The sequence below is a fragment of the Mirounga leonina genome, unplaced genomic scaffold (assembly GCF_011800145.1).
Source record: "Mirounga leonina isolate KUSES-001 unplaced genomic scaffold, KU_Mleo_1.0 Mir_94, whole genome shotgun sequence".
Taxonomy (NCBI): Eukaryota; Metazoa; Chordata; class Mammalia; order Carnivora; family Phocidae; genus Mirounga; species Mirounga leonina.
This window is the reverse complement of record NW_023270855.1, coordinates 52,359,433-52,381,390: the sequence shown is the minus strand read 5'-3', so window position 1 is coordinate 52,381,390 and position 21,958 is coordinate 52,359,433. Positions and strand designations below refer to the sequence as shown.

Genomic DNA, 21,958 nt, shown 5'->3' with positions numbered 1-21,958 from the left:
TCATTCCTGTGCACTTCATTCCTTTTCTAAACAATAGAGATTCCCAGCCAGAGTTTCAGCTCATAAACACTTCTCATGCTCATAAACAGTTATCATGCTAAGGATTTACTCTCTTTTTATTGTCTTTCCTCTGTTGCCCACCCCACTGCTTCCTTCTGAGAAATGAAATATTCCAGGTGCCATTGGACCAAAAACCACACACACACATGATAGCAAATGTTATTAGGAGGGTCCCATATGCTGAGTGCTGTGCTGGCTGCTTTTCTTCTCTGCACTGCTCATCACTGCAACATCCCCATAAGACATGATGACAGTTTCCACTCTACATTGAGGACACCAAGGCCTCCATACACTTGAAAAGCTTTCCGCATTTACAAAGAAGTGCTGGTTTGGGTTACATTCAGAGTTCTGAAAGTAACTAACACACCAAATGATAAAAGCTGTCATGGCCACATCTGTCTCCCCCAGGTGAGGGAGCATCACTGCTTTACAGAAGCAATCCTGTTAGGGCACTTGATTATCTTCTAAGTACCTTATAAATCTACACTGTCTTGAAGGTCTTTGTCTTCCAGGGACCAATAATTGTTTGAATTTTCTTCTACTTTGAAGAGTCTATACATTTGATTCTTTCTCTCATGTAGCTGCTTTTTAAAAATGATATGCCACCTACCATCTTGGGTGGAAAAGTCCCCTAAGGACAGAGAACATCACTGACATAGTTGCCTAGTTCTCATAGAATAAAACACTAACACAGATGAGTAGCATTTCCATGGAGGAGTCTTATGACTTTCAAGTTTATAAGCAACATTTTTCAACCTATGCTCAGGTGCAGAGCATATACTTGAATGCATGCCATGACCTGCTACCCTTTTTCATACTGCTACTCTATGTCATGGGTAGAGGTGGACATGCCTTGTATGTGAGGGAAAGATTTAAGGCATTTCTCAAGATGAAAATATTAAAATTTTGAAAGGAACTTAAGAAACATGAAATGGTTTAGGAATGCTAATGCTGTATCATCCAGAAGCATTAACAATGATTGGTCAAGACAGTCAAGTCATCCCATATGTGGAATTTAAGAAACAAAACATAAGGAGGGCACATACTGCATGGAGCACTGGGTGTTATACAAAAACAATGGATCGTGGATCACCACATCAAAAACTAAGGATGTACTGTATGGTGACTAACATAACATAATAAAATTAAAAACAAAACAAAACAAAACAAAACAAAATGAGCTTAGGGTGGAAACTGAGGGGGGCGGCAAACCAAAAAACGGACTCTTAACTATAGAGAACAAATGGATGGTTACCAGAGGTTAGGGGGTGGAGGGATTAGTTAGATGATGGGGATCAAGGAAGGCACTTGTGTTGATCACACGGTATTGTGCGGAGGTGTTGAATCACTGTATTGTTACCTGAAATTAATATTGCACTGCATGTTAATTGGAACTTCAATAAAAGTTTAAAACCTTAAAAAAAAAAAGACTGTTAGCTCAGTAGTCAGACAATCTGAAATCAAACCCAGTTTTTGCCACACACTGTGTACTTCACATCCCTGATGTAATCTCACCTCACCTAAGTCCCCATGGGTGAATGGAGTAATAATACGATTTAACTCATCAGTAATTTGACACACCTTTCAGATGATTCTGAGCATGTCAATGATTGGGCAGCAGACTCTGTAGGATAGATTGGATAATTTCACTCTTGTTTTTCTATTTGTTTGAAGGCAGAAATATTTCTGAAGAAAACACCATTCTTAATCATTTTAACCTCAGCACTTAGCACAATGCATGAAACAAAGCTGGTGATCCAAAAAAAAAAAAAAAAAAAAAAAGAGGGGGGGGGGCCATAGAGGGAAGAGGGGAAGAAGAGTGGGAAATGATGAAAGAGGGAAAACTTAGCAGAGGTAAAGTTGGAACATTCACATGGATCCTGGATAGTTTGTTTTGGTTTTTTTTTTTTTTTCATTTTTTTAAAAGCACTGGCTCTCAAACTTGGGTGTATATCAAATTCATCTGGAGGGCTTGCCAAAAATAGATCACTGGTCCTCATCTCAGACTTTATTAGCAGTATATCTGGACTGATACCAGAATTTGTATTTCTAACAATTCCCAGGTGATCTTGCTGTGGCTTATCTAGGGACTGTTCCTTTTTTTTTTTTTTAATTTTCACGCCATCTTTTCCATCAGATTCATCAACAACATGGGACCCAGAAACAAAACAGTATTTTCAGAATTCTTTCTCTTAGGATTGACAGATGATCCAGAACTGCAGCCCCTACTCTTCAGTCTGTTCCTGTCTATGTACCTGGTCACCATCCTGGGAAATCTTCTCGTCATCCTGGCTGTCATCTCTGACTCCCACCTCCACTCCCCTATGTACTTCTTCCTCTCCAACCTGTCCTTTACTGACATCTGTTTAAGCACAACCACCATCCCAAAGATGCTGGTGAACATCCAAGCACAGATTCAGAGCATCAGTTATACAGGCTGCCTCACCCACGTCTGCTTTGTCTTGACTTTTGTTGGCTTGGAAAATTTTCTCCTTGCAGCCATGGCCTATGACCGCTATGTGGCCATCTGCCATCCCCTGAGGTACACTGTTATCATGAACCCCCAACTCTGTGGCCTGCTGATGGTGCTCTCACTGCTCATTAGCATTGTCAATGCCCTGCTCCATAGTCTGAAGATGCTATGGTTATCCTTTATTTTTTTTAAAAAAGATTTTATTTATTTGACAGATAGAGACACTGCAAGGGAGGGAACACAAGCAGAGGGACTGGGAGAGGGAGAAGCAGGCTTCCCGCCAAGCAGGGAGCCCGATGCGGGGCTTGATGCGGGGCTCGATCCCAGGACCCTAGGATCATGACCCAAGCCAAAGGCAGACGCTTAACGACTGAGCCACCCAGGCGCCCCTATGGTTATCCTTCTGTAAGGACTTGGACATCCCCCACTTCTTCTGTGAACTTGGTCAAATCATCAAGCTTACCTGCTCTGATACTCTCATCAATAATATCCTGGTGTATTTTTTGGCTAGCTTACTTGGGGGTGTTCCTCTTTCTGGAATCATTTTCTCTTACACTCAAATTTTCTCCTCTGTTTTGAGAATGCCATCAGATGGTGGAAAGTATAAAGCTTTCTCCACTTGTGGGTCTCACCTGTCAGTTGTGTCCTTGTTCTATGGGACAGCAGTTGGTGTGTACATTAGTTCTGCAGTTAGTGACTCTTCCAGGAAGAATACCATGGCTTCAGTGATGTACATCATGATTCCTCAAATGATGAACCCCTTTTTTTTTTTTAAGATTTTATTTATTTATTTGAGAGAGAGAGAATGAGAGACAGAGACCAAGAGAGGGAAGAGGGCAGAGGGAGAAGCAGACCCCCTGCCGAGCAGGGAGCCTGATGCGGGACTCGATCCCGGGACTCCAGGATCATGACCTGAGCCGAAGGCAGTCGCTTAACCAACTGAGCCACCCAGGTGCCCCATGATGAACCCCTTTATCTATAGTCAGAGGAATAGTGACATGCAGGGTGCCTTGAAGAAACCTGTCTGTAGGATACCTTCTTTTCTGTGATTGTGCCATGTACCTTGGGCTGGGTTGTAAAAAATAAATCAAAGTTATACAAATCACAGGAGACCCAGAATGCTTACTATTTCTGTCACCAAATGCTTCTAACATGACTAGATAACATAACAGCCAAGTACATTTAAACTTAGGGTTGAAACCTAACTTTTATTTTTATTCAGCTTTTTTATGTTTGACAAGTTATTTCAAATCTTACTTCAATGTTTTACTCAGTTCCATAGAGGTAGAACCTGAGGCAGAGGTCAAAGTTTTATACTGTTTGTATGGATGACTTTCAGAAGAAGGAAAGTTGTACATCATGGATAGCTCAGAGAAATGATAGAAGCACGACTGTGGTCATATCTAGAGACCGGCTTACAGCTGATCCTGTGATTAGACCATGTCCATTGAAACCCAAAGTCAGGTCAACAGTGAGGCAAAGGAGTTCACCTTTCACACCCCAACTTAGTTATTATGGAGACCAGTCACTGGTAAACTGTATTCCTTTGAGGCAACATCAGCATCCACTGTACTCAGTTTCATTATCTATATGATTGGTATAATGATATCATCTCAGTCTGAAATAATTGTGAGTTATTTGTGCTTCATCAGTGAGGAAGCCGTCAGTTCTAATAAGAGAAAAAACCTATCCCTAATATGGTGGAACAGGAAACAGTTGTTTGTCATTACTAGGATTTCAGAGATAGGGAATGTACAAGAACAGGGGAGTAGGCTTCACTCCATTTCTCCATTTGGTGGCTTTGTCCTAGGACTGGTTCTCTTCAAGTCACAAGGTGATGGCAGCAAATATAGATGTCATGCTTGAACATGATGCCCAGGGACAGAAAACTGTCCTCCCAGGGTCAGATAAGAATAGGCCTCTCAATGTAGTCAATCAAAGCAGATCTGTAGGAGGTGAAATGGGGACCCTCAATATGATATGCCCACATCCTAATCCCCCTAATTTGTAATTAGTAACTCATGTGATAAAAGGATGAATGGTATTGGAACTTATTTGGGAAAAGGGTCTTTGCAAACAATGCACTTATACTGGATTATCTGGGTAAGCCCTAAATAGAAATCATATGTTTCCTTATAAAATAGGTAGAAGTGAAAGAGACGCAGAGAAGAGGAAGAGGCAATGTGACCATGGAGACAGATATTAGATTGATGCTGCCAGTATTTGATTTCCAGTATTTGATCATTTTTGTCCTACAAACTGTAATTTTTTCCTACAAAACTGTCACTTTTACAGGACCCTAGTGTGTCTTTTTTTTTATCACTGCTTTACATTGCCCAATACTACATATTAAATAAATTTGACCTAATATTGGTCTGGTTAAATGTTTAAACTTAATGAATTCTCATCAACACCAGCCATTTTGCAGAATAGGAGGTTCCTGACCCCCCCCCCCCCTCTCCTGGGAACACACTCACATACAGGTACACACAAATTAATTCCTTCTGAGAGAAATCCAGAAACTGGTTGGGTCACTCCTAGATATCAGAGGACTGAGAAAATACCTACCTCAAAACAGGTAGGAAAAGCTGAGGTATGCTTCACACCATCAGCCCCACCCCTGGGACAGCACCTTACAACCAGGAGAGAATCCCCAACTCAGCTTATCCCCAAGGAGTGAAGGGTTAAGACCACACACAAAGGGCCCCAACTGGTATGGCAAACCCAAGGGACTGGCTCCCAAATCTCCTACCTCTGAGAGCAATGTGGCTTGGCATTTCCAAGTCCCCAGATACCACAGAAAACCGAGAGGCAGTTTTTATAGGAGTACATGAGTACTTCTCATGGTTATCCCCCTGGGCTCAGCACAGAGGGAGGAAGTAGAAACACAAGGCTCCCACTTTTTCCCTGGAAGATGTTTGACTACATACTTTCCCAAGGGTTGGGCTCTACTCAGTCTGCATCCCTGATCTGATTGGGCTCCTCTGGAAGCCTGAAATGGCTTCTGGACACTTCTGATGGAGGCATCAGATGTCCTGATTTCACACTATACTACAAAATTATAATAATCAGGGGGGAAAGATGGAGGAGGAGTAGGGGACTCTATTTCAACTGGTCCCCAGAATTGAGCTGGATATCTACCAGACCACTCTGAGCACCCACGAAACCAGCCTGAGATGTAGGAAGATCTGGATCTCTACAAACAGAATATCGCAGGCAATTGGTTTTAAGGTACGAAGCGGGGAGCCCTGATTCTGCGGGCAAATATCAGAGGATAAACGTCAGCGGGAGGGTGCCTGGCCGTGGGGATCCTACACCAACGGTGAGCGACAGCCTTGCGCGCTGCGGACGGGGCACAGACTCACAGACCAGTAGCGGCGGGGAAAGGACTTTAGGGCAGCCCCGGGGGCGGAAACCCAGAGTGGCAGGGTCGCGTGTGAGAACTGGGAGCAGCTGGCAGTTTTAGAAGCACAAAGGGCAGAGACGTGCCCCAACCTGGAGGCAGGACTGGGGGCGCTGCGGAGGGGCGCACAACCCAGGCCGCTGCAGTTTATAGCAGCACGGACAGAAACAAACAGAGACGGTGTGGCCTGGAGAGCTCACTGAACAGCCTGCGATCTCTCTGCTCTGAGGCAGAGGGTTGGAAATGGTCTCTTCTGCTCTGACTCGAGGAAGAGATGTGGAAAGGCGCCAGAGAACAAAAGCCCTAAAAACTGATTCCCGCTGAGCCCATCCCCCACCACAGGGGGGCAGGGCAACTCCGCCCAAACAGGGTTGCCTGAGTAACAGCATGGCAGGTCCCTCCCGCAGAAGACAGGCTGGGAAAACAAGAGGCCAGCAACCCTAAGGTCCCAAGAAAACAGGTGCATCTTGCTTGGGTTCTGGTCAATAATTTGGACTCTATACATTCCCTCAAACACCCATCAACAGAATGACTAGGAGGAGGAGCCCCCAAAATAGAAAAGACTCAGAGAGGGGCGCCTGGGTGGCTCAGTCGTTAAGCATCTGCCTTCGGCTCAGGTCATGATCTCAGGGTCCTGGGATCGAGCCCTACATCAGGCTCCCCACTCCGTGGGAAGCCTGCTTCTTCCTCTCCCACTCCCCCTGCTTGTGTTCCCTCTCTCGCTGTGGCTCTCTCTGTCAAATAAATAAAATCTTTAAAAAAAAAAAAAAAAGACTCAGAGATTATGACTTATGCTGCAGATTTACAAATGGATGCAGATATAACCAAGATGTCGGAGATGGAGTTCAGGCTAGCAATTGTGAAGACAATGGCTAGAATGGAGAAATCAATTAATGGCAACATAGACTCTCTAAGGGCAGAAATAAAAGGTGAATTGGCAGAACTTAAAAATGCTATCAATGAGATCCAATCCAATCTAGATAATCTAACAGCTAGGGTAACTGAGGCAGAAGAGCAAATAAGCGACCTGGAAGACAATATAATAGATAAAAAGGGAAAAGAGTAGGCCAGGGAAAAACAACTCAGAATCCATGAAAATAGAATCAGAGAAATAAGTGACACCATGAAGCGTTCCAATGTCAGAATAATTGGAATCCCGGAGGGAGTGGAGAGAGAGAGAGGACTAGAAGATGTATTTGAGCAAATCATAGCTGAGAACTTCCCTAATCTGGGGAATGAAACAAACATTCAAGTCCTAGAGGCAGAGAGGACCTAAGATCTAGGAAAACAGGCCAACACCCCAGCATGTAATAGTAAAACTTGCAAATCTTAGAACCAAGGAAACCATCTTAAGGGCAGTTAGGGGGAAGAGATTCCTTACGTACAGAGGGAGAAACATCAGAATAATGCCAGACCTATCTACAGAGACCTGGCAAGCCAGAAAGGTCTGGCAAGACATATTCAGGGTACTAAATGAGAAGAACATGCAGCCAAGAATACTTTATCTGGCAAGGCTTTCATTTAGAATGGATGGAGAGATGCAGAGCTTCCACGACCGGCAGAAGCTGAAAGAATATGTGACAACTAAGCCGGCCCTGTAAGAAATATTAAGGGGGGTTCTATAAAAGGAGAAAGACCCCAAGAGTGATCTACAACAGAAATTTACAGGGACATCTATAAAAACAACGTCTTCACAGGCAACATGATGACAATTAATTCATATCTTTCAATAATCACTCTCAATGTGAATGGCCTAAACGCTCCCATAAAATGGCACAGGGTTGCAGATTGGATAAAAAGACAGGACCCATCCATATGCTGTCTACAAGAGACTCATTTTGAACCTAAAGATACATCCAGACTGAAAGTGAAGGGATGGAGATCCATCTTCCATGCCAGCGGACCTCAAAAGAAAGCTGGGGTAGCAATTCTTATATCAGACAAATTAGATTTTAAACTAAAGTCTGTAATTAGAGACACAGAAGGACACTATATCATTCTTAAAGGGTCTATCCAACAAGAAGATCTAACAGTTGTAAATATCTATGCCCCCAACATAGGAGCAGCCATCTACATTAAGCCAACTGTCAACCAAAATAAAGAGTCATATTGATAACAATACGTTAATTGTAGGAGACCTCAATACTCCACTCTCAGCAATGGACAGATCATCTAAGCAGAAAGTCAACAAGGAAACAAGAGCTTTGAATGATACATTGGACCAGATGGACCTCATAGATATTTACAGAACATTCCACCCTAAAACAATAGAATACTCATTCTTCTCGAGCGCACATGGAACTTTCTCCAGAATAGACCATATACTGGGTCACAAATCATGTCTCAACTGATACTAAAAGATTGAGATTATTCCCTGCATATTCTCAGACCACAATGCTTTAAAACTGGAACTCAATCACAAGAAAAAATTTGGCAGAAATTCAACACTTGGAAGCTAAAGACCATTCTGCTCAAGAATGTTTGGGTCAACCAGGAAATCAAAGAAGAACTTAAACAATTCATGGAAATCAATGAGAATGAAAACACATCGGTCCAAAACCTATGGGATACTGCAAAGGTGGTCCTAAGGGGGAAATACATAGCCATCCAAGCCTCACTCAAAAAAATAGAAAAATCCTGAATTCACCAACTAACTCTACACCTTGAAGAACTAGAGTAAAAGCAAAAAACAATGCCTAAGCCATGCATTAGAAGAGAAATAATTAAAATTAGAGCAGAAATCAATGAATTAGAAACCAGAAACACAGTAGATCAGATCAACGAAACTAGAAGTTGGTTCTTTGAAAGAATTAATAAGATCGATAAACCACTGGCCAGACTTATCCAAAAGAAAAGAGAAAGGGGGCGCCTGGGTGGCTCAGTTGGTTAAGCGACTGCCTTCGGCTCAGGTCATGATCCTGGAGTCCCGGGATCGAGTCCCGCATCGGGCTCCCTGCTCGGCAGGGAGTCTGCTTCGCCCTCTGACCCTAACCCCTCTCATGTACTCCCTCTCTCTCATTCTCTCTCTCTCAAATAAAAATAAATAAAATTTAAAAAAAAAGAAAAGAAAAGAAAAGAGAAAGGACCCAAATTAATAAAATTATGAATGAAAGGGGAGAGATCATGACTAACATCAAGGAAATAGAAACAATTATTAGAAATTATTATCAACAACTATATGCCAATAAACTGAGCAATCTGGATGAAATGGAGGCCTTCATGGAAACCTATACGCTGCCAAGACTGAAACAGGAAGAAATTGACAACCTAAATAGGCCAATACCCAGTAATGAGATTGAAGCAGTGATCAAAAACCTCCCAAAAAACAAGAGCCCAGGGCCTGATGGATTCCCTGGGGAATTCTACCAAACATTCAAAGAAGAACTAATACCTATTTTACCTACGTTGTTTCAAAAAATAGAAACAGAAGGAAAACTTCCAAACTCATTCTATGAGGCCAGCATTACCTTAATCCCCAAACCAGGCAAAGACCCCATCAAAAAGGAGAATTGCAGACCGATATCCCTGGTGAATATGGATTCCAAAATCCTCAACAAAATCCTAGCTAATAGGATCCAACAATACATTAAAAGGATCATCCACCACAACCAAGTGGGATTTATCCCCAGGATGCAAGGGTGGTTCAACATTCGCAAATCAATCAATGTGAGAGAACACATTAATAAGAGGAGGGAGAAGAACCATATGGTCCTCTCAATTGATGCAGAAAAAGCATCTGACAAAATACAACATCCTTTCCTGATTAAAACTCTTCAGAGTATAGGGATAGAGGGAACATTTTTCAAGTTCATAAAATCCATGTATGAAAAACCCACAGCGAATATCATCCTCAATGGGGAAAAGCTGAGAGCCTTTCCTTTAAGATCAGGAACACGTCAAGGATGCCCACTCTCGCCACTATTGTTCAACATAGTACTAGAAGTCCTAGCAACAGCAATCAGACAACAAAAAGAAATAAAAGGTATTCAAATTGGCAAAGAAGAAGTCAAACTCTCTCTTTTTGCAGACAACATGATACTTTATGTGGAAAACCCAAAAGACTCCACCCCCAAATTACTAGAACTCATACAGCAATTCAGTAATGTGGCAGGATACAAAATCAATGCACAGAAATCAGTTGCTTTCCTATACACTAACAATGTAACTGTAGAAAGAGAAATTAGGGAATGGATTCCATTTACAATAGCACCAAAAACCATAAGATACCTTGGAATAAACCTAACCAAAGAGGTGAAGGATCTATACTCTAAAAACTACAGAACACTCATGAAAGAAATTGAAGAAGACAGGGGCGCCTGGGTTGTTAAGCATCTGCCTTCGGCTCAGGTCATGATCTCAGGGTCCTGGGATTGAGCCCCACATCGGGCCCCCTGCTCAGTGGGAAGCCTGCTTCTCCCTCTCCCTCTGCCCCTGCTTGTGTCCGCCTCTCAATATCTCTCTGTCAAATAAATAAATAAAATACTTAAAAAAAAAAAAGAAATTGAAGAAGACACAAAAAGATGGAAAAACATTCCATGCTCATGGATCAGAAGAATAAACATGGTTAAAATGTCTATGCTGGGGCGCCTGGGTGGCTCAGTTGGTTAAGCGACTGCCTTCAGCTCAGGTCATGATCCTGGAGTCCCGGGATCGAGTCCCGCATCGGGCTCCCTGCTCAGCGGGGAGTCTGCTTCTCCCTCTGACCCTCCCCCCTCTCATGCTCTCTCTATCTCATTCTCTCTCTCAAATAAATAAATAAATAAATAATCTTTAAAAAAAAATGTCTATGCTGCCCAGAGCAATCTATACTTTCAATGCCATCCCGATCAAAATACCAATGGCATTTTTCAAAGTGCTGGAACAAACAATCCTAAAATTTATATGGAATCAGAAAAGACCCTGAATCACCAAGGAAATGTTGGAAAAGAAAAACAAAGCTGGGGGCATCACGTTGACTGATTTCAGGTTATATTACAAAGCTGTGATCACCAAGACAGCACGTATTGGCACAAAAGCAGACACATGGATCAATAGAACAGAACAGGGAGCCCAGATATGGACCCTCAACCCTATGGTCGAATAATCTTCAACAAAGCAGGAAAAAATATGCAATGGAAAAAAGACAGTCTCTTCAATAAATGGTGCTGGGAAAATTGGACAGCTATATACAGACGAATGAAACTCGACCATTTGCTTACACCATACACAAAGATAAACTCAAAATGGATGAAAGACCTCAACGTGAGACAGGAATCCATCAAAGTCCTAGAGGAGAACATAGGCAGTAACCTCTTCGACATTGGCCACAGTAACTTCTTTCAAGACACGTCTCCAAAGGCAAGGGAAACAAAAGGTGAAATGAACTTTTGGGACTTCATCAAGATAAAAAGCTTCTGCACAGCAAAGGAAACAGTCAACAAAACAAAGAGGCAACCCACGGAATGGGAGAAGGTTTTGCAAATGACACTACAGACAAAAGGCTGATATCCAAGATCTATAAAGAACTTCTGAAACTCAACACTCAAAAAACAAATAACCCAGTCAAAAAATGGGCAGAAGACATGAACAGACACTTCTCCAAAGAAGACATACAAATGGCTAACAGACACATGAAAAATGTTCATCATCACTAGCCATCAGGGAAATTCAAATTGAAACCACATTGAGATACCACCTTACACCAGTTAGAATGGCAAAAATTGACAAGGCAAGAAACAACAAATGTTGGAGAGGTTGTGGAGAAGAGGGAACCCTCTTACACTGTTGGTGGGAATGCAAGTTGGTACAACCACTTTGGAAAACAGTGTAAAGATTCCTCAAAAAATTAAAAATAGAGCTACCCTATGACCCAGCAATTGTACTACTGGGCATTTACTCTGAAGACACAGATGTAGTGAAAAGAAGGGCCATATGCACCCCCGTGTTCATGGCAGCATTGTCCACAATAGCCAAACTGGAAGGAGCCAAGATGCCCTTCAACAAATGAATGGATAAAGAAGATGGGGTCCATATATACAATGGAATATTACTCAGCCATCAGAAAAGATGAATACCCAACTTTTACATCAACATGGATGGGCCTGGAGGAGATTATGCTAAGTGAAATAAGTCAAGCAGAGAAAGTCAATTATCATATGGTTTCACTTATTTGTGGAATATAAGGAATGGCATGGAGGTCATTAGGAGAAGGAAGGGAAAAATGAAGGGGGGAAATCAGAGGGCAAGATGAACTAGGAGAGACTATGGACTCTGAGAAACAAACTGAGGGTTTTAGAGGGGTGGGGGGATGTGTTAGCCCAGTGATGGGTGTTAAGGAGGGCACGCATTGCATGGAGCACTGGGTATTATACGCAAACAATGAATCATGGAACACTACATCAAAAACTAGTGATGTACTGTATGGTGACTAACATAACATAATAAAAAAAAAAGACTTCTGAGAAATGAAAAAAAAGATTTAACCTTTAACTTGCTCAAAAATAAGAAAATTTACAAATTGGATAGGGATACATATGGATGATAATAATATTGAATCCCCCTGCCCATTTTAGAGGGCAAATGTGATCAAATATGGCAACCTCATAGGATTCAACCTAATAGAAGAACATGAAACAAAATGATAAATACAAAGTTCAATATAGTGTTTGTCACCGGAGAGAAGAGGGTAATGTGGCTGGGACACCATCAAATGGATTGTCTGTGGCACTGCTTTATTTCTTCACCTGGGTGAGAGATATGTGTTTTACTATGCTACTGTTTTTTTAAAACCGTAGATACATTTTATATACTACTTTGTATATATTTTAACAAGAGAACTTTAGGAAAGGCCTCATATTCCAGATTTTAAATACATTCTTTCATAGATTTCTTCTATCTGTTGCAACCATCTGGACCATAAGGGGAGCTAGACCTATGAGGAAGCCACCATGTGGATGAATAAATTAAGTCTTACTGTCCAGTTCTTGTATATCTCTACTTCTGAAGTCCTTACAGTGAAAGAGAACTCTTTTTTACAGCTCTATGGAGGTATACTTACAAAAATTGTATAAAGTTAAGGTGTACAATGTGATGACTTAATATATGTATGCACTGTGCACTGATTGCCAGTACAATTAATTAACGCATCCATCACCTTATAACCCTCTTTATATTTTGAACATATTAGAGTCAGGATTTCTTTTTCTTATTACAGCCAAAGACCTTCGCACTGATAAAATTTAATTATCTCCTATCATGCCAAACCACTAAGATAACCTAATAATGCTATTTTATATATCCTGGAACTGAGTGTAGTGGTTGCTGATGTTGCCCTCCACAGGTACACTTTCCAGTGACTGGAATTTGTGATTCCTGAATTGGGGACAAAATATCAAAATAAATATCAGCACCTGGCCTCCTAGCAGTTCCAACACTGAAGTGTGATTCTCATGGTATCATCCTAGATTCAGGTAGACTCACAACATCCTCATTTAAATTCTTTCCCTGTTCTGTCTAACCTTATCCCACTTCTCTTCTGAAAACACACCTCACAAAATCACTACTACAAGAACCCCTGACTCAGGTTCTGCTTTTAGGCAATCTGACTCAGAAACTGAGATTAGAGATTTGAAGTCACTTGCCAAACACCACATTGCTGGATAAAGTACAAGTTAGTTTTCCACATCAAATTAAAATGCACATGACCATTATGCTATCTCATAATTTCAGAAGAAGTTGATGATGCAAGAATCAGATATTCTGGCTCATCATGTATTTTTGTCACTTTGACTCATTCTAGAAACCACAGTCGAACACCAATGACACAATCAAAGAGAAGGTGTCCTACTTGTAAGTTTCTTCAAGGCTCCCTTCATGTCCCTGTTCTTCAAGCTGTAGATGAAGGGGTTCATCATTTGAGGGACAACAGAGTACATCACTGAAACCACTGCAGTGTTTCTGGAAGAGTTACTAAGAGCAGAACTTATGTATACCCCCAAACCTGTCCCATAGAACAAAGACACTACTGACAGGTGAGACCCACAGGTGGAAAAAGCCTTATACTTTCTGCCCACTGATGGCATTCTCAAAACAGAGGGTACTATCTGAGTCTAAGAGAAAATGATTCCACACAGAGGAATACCACCAAATATGCTAGTTGCAAAATATATCAGGATGTTATTGATGAGGGTGTCAGAACATGCAAGCTTGATGACCTGAACAACTTCATAGAAGAAGAGAGGGATTTCAAGGTCTGTGCAGATGGTCAGTTGCAATACCATCAGACTGTGCATCAGGGCATCCACAATGTTAATGCACAAGGAGAGTAGAACCAGCATGCCACAGAGGTGGGAGTTCATGATGACTGTGTACCTCAGTGAATGACAAATGGCCACATAGCGGTCATAGGCCATTACTGCAAGAAGAAAACTTTCCAAACCACCAAAAGCCAGGACAACGTAGATCTGTGTGAGGCAGCCTGTGTAAGTGATGCTCTGATTCTGTGCTTGGATGGTCACCAGCATCTTTGGGATGGTGGTTGTGCTTAAACAGATGTCAGTAAAGGACAGGTTGGAGAGGAAGAAGTACATGGGGGTGTGGAGGTAGGAGTCAGAGCTGACAGCCAGGATGATGAGCAAGTTTCCCAGGATGGTGACCAGGTATATGGATAGAAACAGAATAAAGAGAAGGTGCTTCAGTTCTGGATCCTCTGTCACTTCCCCAAGAAGGAATTCTGAAACCCCTGTTTTGTTTCTGGGTCCCACGTTGTTGATGAATCTGATGGAGAAGGTGGAGTGACAACACAATCAAATGTGTGTTTTCTAGACCAGGAGGAGGAGCATCACCAGAGACAAACACTGTCTTAGGATGGGATGGAGACTAATAGAGAGGGATAAGAAGTAGGTGCCTTCAGGACACCTGGGTGGCTCAGTCAGTTAAGCGCCTGCCTTTGGCTCAGGGCATGATCCCAGGGTCCTGAGATCAAGTCCCACATCAGGCTCCCTGCTCAGTGGGGAGTCTGCTTCTCCCTCTGCCTTGTGCTCTGTATCTCTCTCTCTCTCTCTGACAAATAAATAAAATCTTAAAAAAAAGAAGTAGGTGCCTTTTGTATGCATATTATTCTGTTCCTTTAACAAAAACCTGAAGCTGATACAGCAGAGTGCCATCCATTGTTAATTCCCACAAGGGTTAACAGGTGACCATTTTTTTTAAAAAATTACACTATCTATGCTATTCTGATTATGTGAAACATTTGGTAATTTTATAAAGAGAAACAGACAGGGGAGGCAGCTGAAGATTCTGTCTGGATCCCCAAAGACCTCCAAGGCAAGCAACTGAGATAATACATAAGTATGTGAAGAACCAGGAATATTTTATTGATGTACAATACACATAATAAAAATCTACCATCTACAAATCTAAAAAAAAAAATGGGAAGATAAAGTGAACTTTACCAAATTTCCTGCCTCCCACCATCACCAGATTGCAAATAAATGTCAGAAAATTTTATAACAGCCATCCTGTTTTATAAAAAGCATATTTCTACTCAGTAGGAAAATGGTCCTGGCGATAGCAGAGACTGAGTATGATATTAGTAAATCAGCAGTACTTGAGATTGGTATAAAGTACAAGGAAACATGTGAAGCAGATGACAGGCAGGAGGACCCTGGGTGACATGGTTCTAATAATTTGATGCATGTAATCTTCACAGCTTCCTCTGGATGAAACTGTAATAAAATATCTGTCCTTGTTTCCAAACATTGACTAACAGACATTAGATTACCTGGTGGACATTGTAGTAGAATGATTTGACATTTCCTCTGAGTGTACCAAATGGAAGACCAATACTCAGGAAGGGCAGAAAGACTGAGTGACCCTCAGGCTCCAGGGCAAGAAGGATCATCTATAAGATGAGACTCAGGTGTGCTACTTCTTTTCTGGAGAACTGTTGAAGCAAGTGGTCACAGGCAGATTGCAGTCTCTGTATCCCTACAGGTTCAATTTCCAAAGCTCCTTATTAGCCAAGCAATTTTATTATCACTGTGATCCAGGGCAATGCAAATCCTTCAAGGCCAAGACTCCAGAGGGAGGAATTCAGGATGACCGCTTTTCTGACTCTGAGGCCGGGTATACCATTCACTATACAATATGTATAAATAAATGGGGGGGGGGGGAAACCAATCCTAAAAACTATATGGAATCACAAAAGACCCCAAAGAATCAAAGCAATCTGGAGCAAGAAAAACAAAGTTGGAGGCATTACTCTTCCTTATATCAAGCTACATATCAAAACCATAGTAATTAAAACAGTATAATATTGGCATAAAAACAGATACAGAGCCCAATGGAATGGAATAGAGAGTCCATAAATAAACTGACACATACACAGTCAACTAATCTTTGACAAGGGTTCCAAGAATATTCAATGGGGAAGGGGTAGTCTCTTCAACAAATGGCATTAAGAAAATTGGATATTGGGGCACCTGAGTGGCTCAGTATCTGAGTGGCTTAAGCATCTGCTTACAGCTTGGGTCATGATCCCTGGGGTCCAGGGATCAAGCCCCACATCAGGTTCCCCACTCAACAGGGAGCCTGCTTCTCCTTCTCCCCACCCCCACTCATGCCCTCTCTCTCTTTCCCTTTCTCTCTCTCTCTCCTCAAATAAATAAATAAAATCTTAAAAAAAAAAAAGAAAGAAAACTAGATATCTACATGCATAGGAATAAAATTGGATGCATATCTTCCACCATACCAAAAAGCAATTATGAAAGAAGTCATATGGTATTTGTATTTCTCAGTCTGACTTATTTCACTTAGCTTAATATCCTCTAGGTCCATCCATGTTGTCTCAAATGGCACAATATCATCCTTTTTTATGGCTGCCTAATATTCCATTGTATATGTATACCACATATTCCTTATCTTTTTTCATCTATTGATGGATGAAGAGGAGTGGGAGATGGGAGATACAGGCTTCCAGTTATGGAATGAATAAGTCATGGGAATAAAAGGCGCAGCATAAGGAATATAGTCAATGATACTATAATAGCAATGTATCAGGATAGGTGGAAGCTACACTTATGGTGAACATAGCATAATGTATAAACTTGTCAAATCAGTATGTTGTATGCCTGAAACTAATGTAACATTGTGTGTCAATGTGTCAACCATACTCAAATAAAAAAAAGAAAAAGTAAAATTAAAAGATGGATATTTTAAAAATCAACTTGAATGGATTAAAGACTTAAACAGAAGACCTAAAATCATAAAACTCCTAAGACAAAACATAAGGAAAAAGCTCCTTGGCATGGACTTGGCAATATGTTTTTGGATATCACACCAAAAGCACAAGCAACATAAGAAAAATAAACAAGTTGGACACATCGTACTAAAAAGTTTGCACAGCATAAGGAAAGAACAACATGAACAACATGAAAAGACAACCTACAAAATGGGAGAAATATTTGCAAACCACACATTTGATGAGGAATTAATATCCAAACTAATAGCAAAAAAAAAAATAGTAACCCATTTAAAAAATGATGAAAGAACCTAAAAAGACATTTCTCCAAAGAAGACATACAAATGGCCAACAGGTATATGAAAAGATGCTCAAAATCACTAATCATCAGGGAAATGCAAATCAAAACCACCTTACACATGTTAGGATGGCTACAGAAGAAGAAGAAGAAGAAGAAGAAGAAGAAGAAGAAGAAGAAGAAGAATGGGGAGGAGGAGGAAGAGGAGGAGAAAGGGGGAGGGGGAAGGGGAATGGAAGGGGGAGGAAGGTAAGGAGGGGAGGAAGGGAGGGGGGGCGGAGGGAGGGAGGGTTTGGAGAAAACGAAGCCTGGTGCACTGTTGGTGGAAATCGTAAATTGGTAGAGCCCTATGGAAAACACTATGGAGGTACCTCAAAAAGTTCAAAATAGAACTACCATTTGATCCAGCAATCCCACTTCTGGGTAAATACTCAGGTGTACTGAAATCAGGATCTCAAAGAGATACCTGCACTCCCATGTTTGTTGCAACATTATTCACAATAGCCAAGATACGAAGCCAATCTAAATGTTCATTAATGCATGAATGGATAAGGAAAATGAGGTATATATTCACAATAGAATATTATTTAACCTTAGAAAAAGAAGGAAATCTTGTCATTTGTGACAACACGGATGGACCCAGAGGACATTATGCTAAGTGAAATAAGCCCAACAGGGAAAGACAAATGCTGCATTGTATTACTTATATGTGGAATCTAAGAGAGTCAAACTCATGGAAGCAGAGTCAAGTGGTGGTTGCTACTGGCTTGGGAGAGAAGTAAATAGGAGGGTGATGGTCAAAGGGTACAAAGTTTCAGTTGTGCAAAATAAATAAGTTCTGGAAATCTACTATACACCATAGTGCCTACAGCTAACAATACTGTACTGCACATTCAAAATTTGCTAAGAGGGTAGATCTTATATTAAGAATTCCTATCACAAATAATAACAATAATAATAATAATAATAATTAGAGGGGCACCTGTGAGGCTCAGATGGTTAAGCGTCTGCCTTCAGCTCAGGTCATGATCTCCAGGTCCTGGGATTGAGTCCTATGTCAGGCTCCCAGCTCAGCGGGGAGTCTGCTTCTCCCTCTCCCTCTCCCCCTGCTTCTGCTCTCTCTGTCTCTCTCTCTCTCTCTTAAAAATGAATAAATAAATTCTTTAAAAAAATAAAAAATAAAAACAGTAAGAATGAGGATGGGAGAAAACTTTGGGAAATGATGGATATGTCTATCGTCTTGATGGTGGTGTTGATTTCACAAGTATACACTTATTCCAAACTCATTGAGTTGTATATGTTAGTATATACAGCTTGTTTACATGCCAATCATATCTATAAAGTGCTTTTATAAATTAATTAAATCATGGTTGCACTATAAAAAATCCATCACAGAAGTTCAGATCCTCCTTTTTTTCCTAATTGCACCCCACTAAAGCTTGGGTCAGGCAGCTTTGAGCAGTGCCTCCTGAGTATATTCAGAAGATATGTACCAGCATCACCTTTTCTATTTCCTGGGTTAAGATGAGATTTTTTTAGAATATTGACCTTCCAAACAGGGGAGACCTAGTTGGCTCAGTTCTGGGTGCATCCATGTATTGCCTATAATTCTTATGAGGCTTTTATTTAGAAAAATTCTCTAATGATTTTTTAAAGGTAAATATGTCATCAAGGGTTGCCTGGCTGGCTCAGTTGGTGGAGCATCTGACTCTTTATTTCCAGGTTGTGAGTTTGAGCCCCACGTTGGGTGTAGAGATTACTTAAAAAAAAAAAAAAAAAAAAACACTCATCAGGATCCTAATGTTTAAAGATGAATAGTGGGGCACCTGGGTGGCTCAGTCGGTTAAGCATCTGACTCTTGATTTCGGCTCAGGTCATGATCTCAGGGTCATGAGATTGAGCCCTGTGTTGGGCTCTGTGCTCAGCATGGAGTCTGTTTGTCCCTCTTCCTCCCCCTGCACTCACTCTCTCCCTCTCTCTCTCCCGATCTCTCATGGATAAATAAATATTTTAAAAATAACAAAAATAAAATAAAGATGAATAGCAATATAAAAACTCTGCTTTGGGCACCTGGGTGGCTCAGTCAGTTAAACCTCTGCCTTCGGCTCAGGTCATGAACCCAGAGTCCTGGGATCGAGTCCTGTAATGGGCTCCCTGTTCCGCAGGGAGCCTGCTTCTCCCTCTCTTTCTCTCTCTCTCTCTCTCTCATTAATAAATAAATAAAATCTTTAATAAAATAAAAAATAAATAAAAACTCTGCTTCACCAATGAGAAAATCTGAGCCATGTGTGGAGTTGTGAAAATAAGCAATTATATCAGAACTGATCATTTGCTATAAACTTGGACTCAGAAACACCTGAGTTTATTCCAGCTTCCAGCACATGCTTTGGGAACAAGGAGATGTTTACAACTAGGAAATATCACCAAACACAGTGCTTGACATATGGGATCTTAATATCGCCTATAAGAACTTGTTTATGGAGGGGCCCCTGGGTGGCTCAGTCAGTTAAGTGTCCAACTCTAGATTTTAGCTCAGGTCATGATCTCAGGGTTGTGAGACTGAGCCAAACATTGGCTCCACACTGGGAAAGAAGCCTGCTTGGGATTCTCTCTTTCCCTCTCCCTCTGCCCCTCCCACCACCACCACCACCACCACCCCCACCCCCCCACTCTTTCTCTCTCTCTCTCTCTCTCTCAAAAAAAAAAATTTGCTTATGGCATGACAATGACTGGACAAACAGGCATGGTTCATTATAGGGAGGGAAGTGAGGGGTGGGACAAGATAAAAAAAAAAAGAGGAGAGAAAGAAAGAACAATCCTGGCATGGTAATAAATTTCAGGAAGGAATTTATGTGCTAAAATTCCCACTGTAAATCTTGCTCATGTATAGAAGCAGAGAGAGGGAAAAAACCTTGGTACATTTCATTCTGGTTCATTGACTTTCACTCCTTTGCTATATTCCCCTGTCTTACAACATCACTATTTATTTCTTCTTGAAGGAATGGCCATTTGCATTGTGACATACAGACATACATATGTGCACCTGCATATACACGCACATAAATACACATACACATATGTGTGTGTGTAAAAATAGTTTACCACCATACCAAGAGACCCAACCAACTAAAGACTGTGGTTTCCTCTGGGAACGGAAGGACAGGGATGGAGAAAAACAAAAATAGAATATTGTCTCTATGCAAACTATTTTCTTACTTTAAGAAGAAAACTACTGCGGCATGTACTGCATGGAGCACTGGGTGGTGTACAAAAACAATGGATCATGGATCACTACATCAAAAACTAATGATGTATTGTATGGTGACTAAACAAAACATAAAAATAAAATTAAATTTAAAAAAGAAAACTATAATGGCAAATATCAAAATTTATTAATTCCAGACACAGATACATGAGTACCTGTCCTGATATTCTATATTAGTCTCAATTTTTGAATATTTAGTAGGTTACTAAAGAGGGGTCAGCACTAGAGATGTAGCTTATGGGATTTACTCTGGTCCGTCTCCTGTTCCAGAGTCCTCATAGACAGGCACCAGGATCCAGACCAAGGATCATCCCTACAAAGGAATATTAAAGAACAGACATGGAGGGATAAATATATGCTGACCATCTACCTCAATTCTGTGCCCAGAAACATTTTAGAGAGTTCTAGAACTTTCCACAAAATTGTGCAAGGGAAATTTTCTCCTGAGTATAGAAAAGGTCTCTAGAACTTCGGGTTCAGAGTAGAAAATGAGACTTATTAGGTATTGCTGCAAAAGTACATGTTTATATCAGATGCTGAACAATGAGGACCTTCATAGATGAATAAGATCAGGGTCATCTTCAGCATGTTCTCACTCACAGACCCAAAGGGACTAGTAGACAAACACCTCTTCCTATTTGAAAACCATATACTAGGGAACGTCAGATTACCTGGATGCCAGCCCTAAGGAGTGATACCCAGTTCTCCTTTTGATACTTCTCAGGGAGAATGAAAACACAGCTCAAAGGACTAGGCCATGATACAAAATGATGGTCCCTGAGAAAAGGCTCAGGTGTGTTGCCCAGTAACCTGAGCAGAGTGGTCACAGACAGACAATTTGCAGTCTCTGTGGTCCTTCAGGGTTCAATATCCAAAGTTCCTCATTAGTCACATTCTTTTGCTATCATGCTGATCCCCAGGTAGTAAAAATCTTTAAGGAACAAGGCTCAGAGAAGGAATAACTTAAAACTGGCTAATTCCCTCATCCTGGGAGGCCAAAAGTATGCAATTCTTCTCCATCCACCTATTTCTTTTCATATCCATTTCAAATTCCTTTTATACATAGATGCATTTCCGTTCTGTAATTGTATTCTTGTCTTGTTTCCTAAGGTACATTAAAAGGCACCCTTTATAGCAACAATCTAAGGAAGACAGGACATGTTAAGCTCAAAGTATAGTTTATTATATGGAGATAGATGATAGATGATGATGATGATAGATAGATAGATAGATAGATAGAT

General features: G+C 41.0%; 2 protein-coding genes across 2 annotated transcripts; one reads left to right on the top strand and one right to left on the bottom strand.

The window, feature by feature from the left end:
* Nucleotides 1-2,226: 2,226 nt before the first annotated feature.
* LOC118005609 (olfactory receptor 7G2-like) lies at nt 2,227-3,582 on the top strand. The gene is made up of 3 exons (XM_034997570.1): nt 2,227-2,664; nt 3,173-3,276; nt 3,487-3,582. Exons 1-3 carry the CDS (start codon nt 2,310-2,312, stop codon nt 3,580-3,582), a joined length of 555 nt encoding a protein of 184 aa, XP_034853461.1. The 5' UTR covers nt 2,227-2,309.
* A 10,159-nt stretch (nt 3,583-13,741) lies between these two features.
* LOC118005608 (olfactory receptor 867-like) lies at nt 13,742-15,707 on the bottom strand. The gene is made up of 4 exons (XM_034997569.1): nt 15,697-15,707; nt 14,232-14,690; nt 14,059-14,066; nt 13,742-13,938 (listed from the first exon to the last, which is right to left on the bottom strand). The coding sequence occupies exons 1-4, from the start codon at nt 15,705-15,707 to the stop codon at nt 13,742-13,744; spliced, it is 675 nt and encodes a 224-aa protein (XP_034853460.1).
* Nucleotides 15,708-21,958: the final 6,251 nt, after the last annotated feature.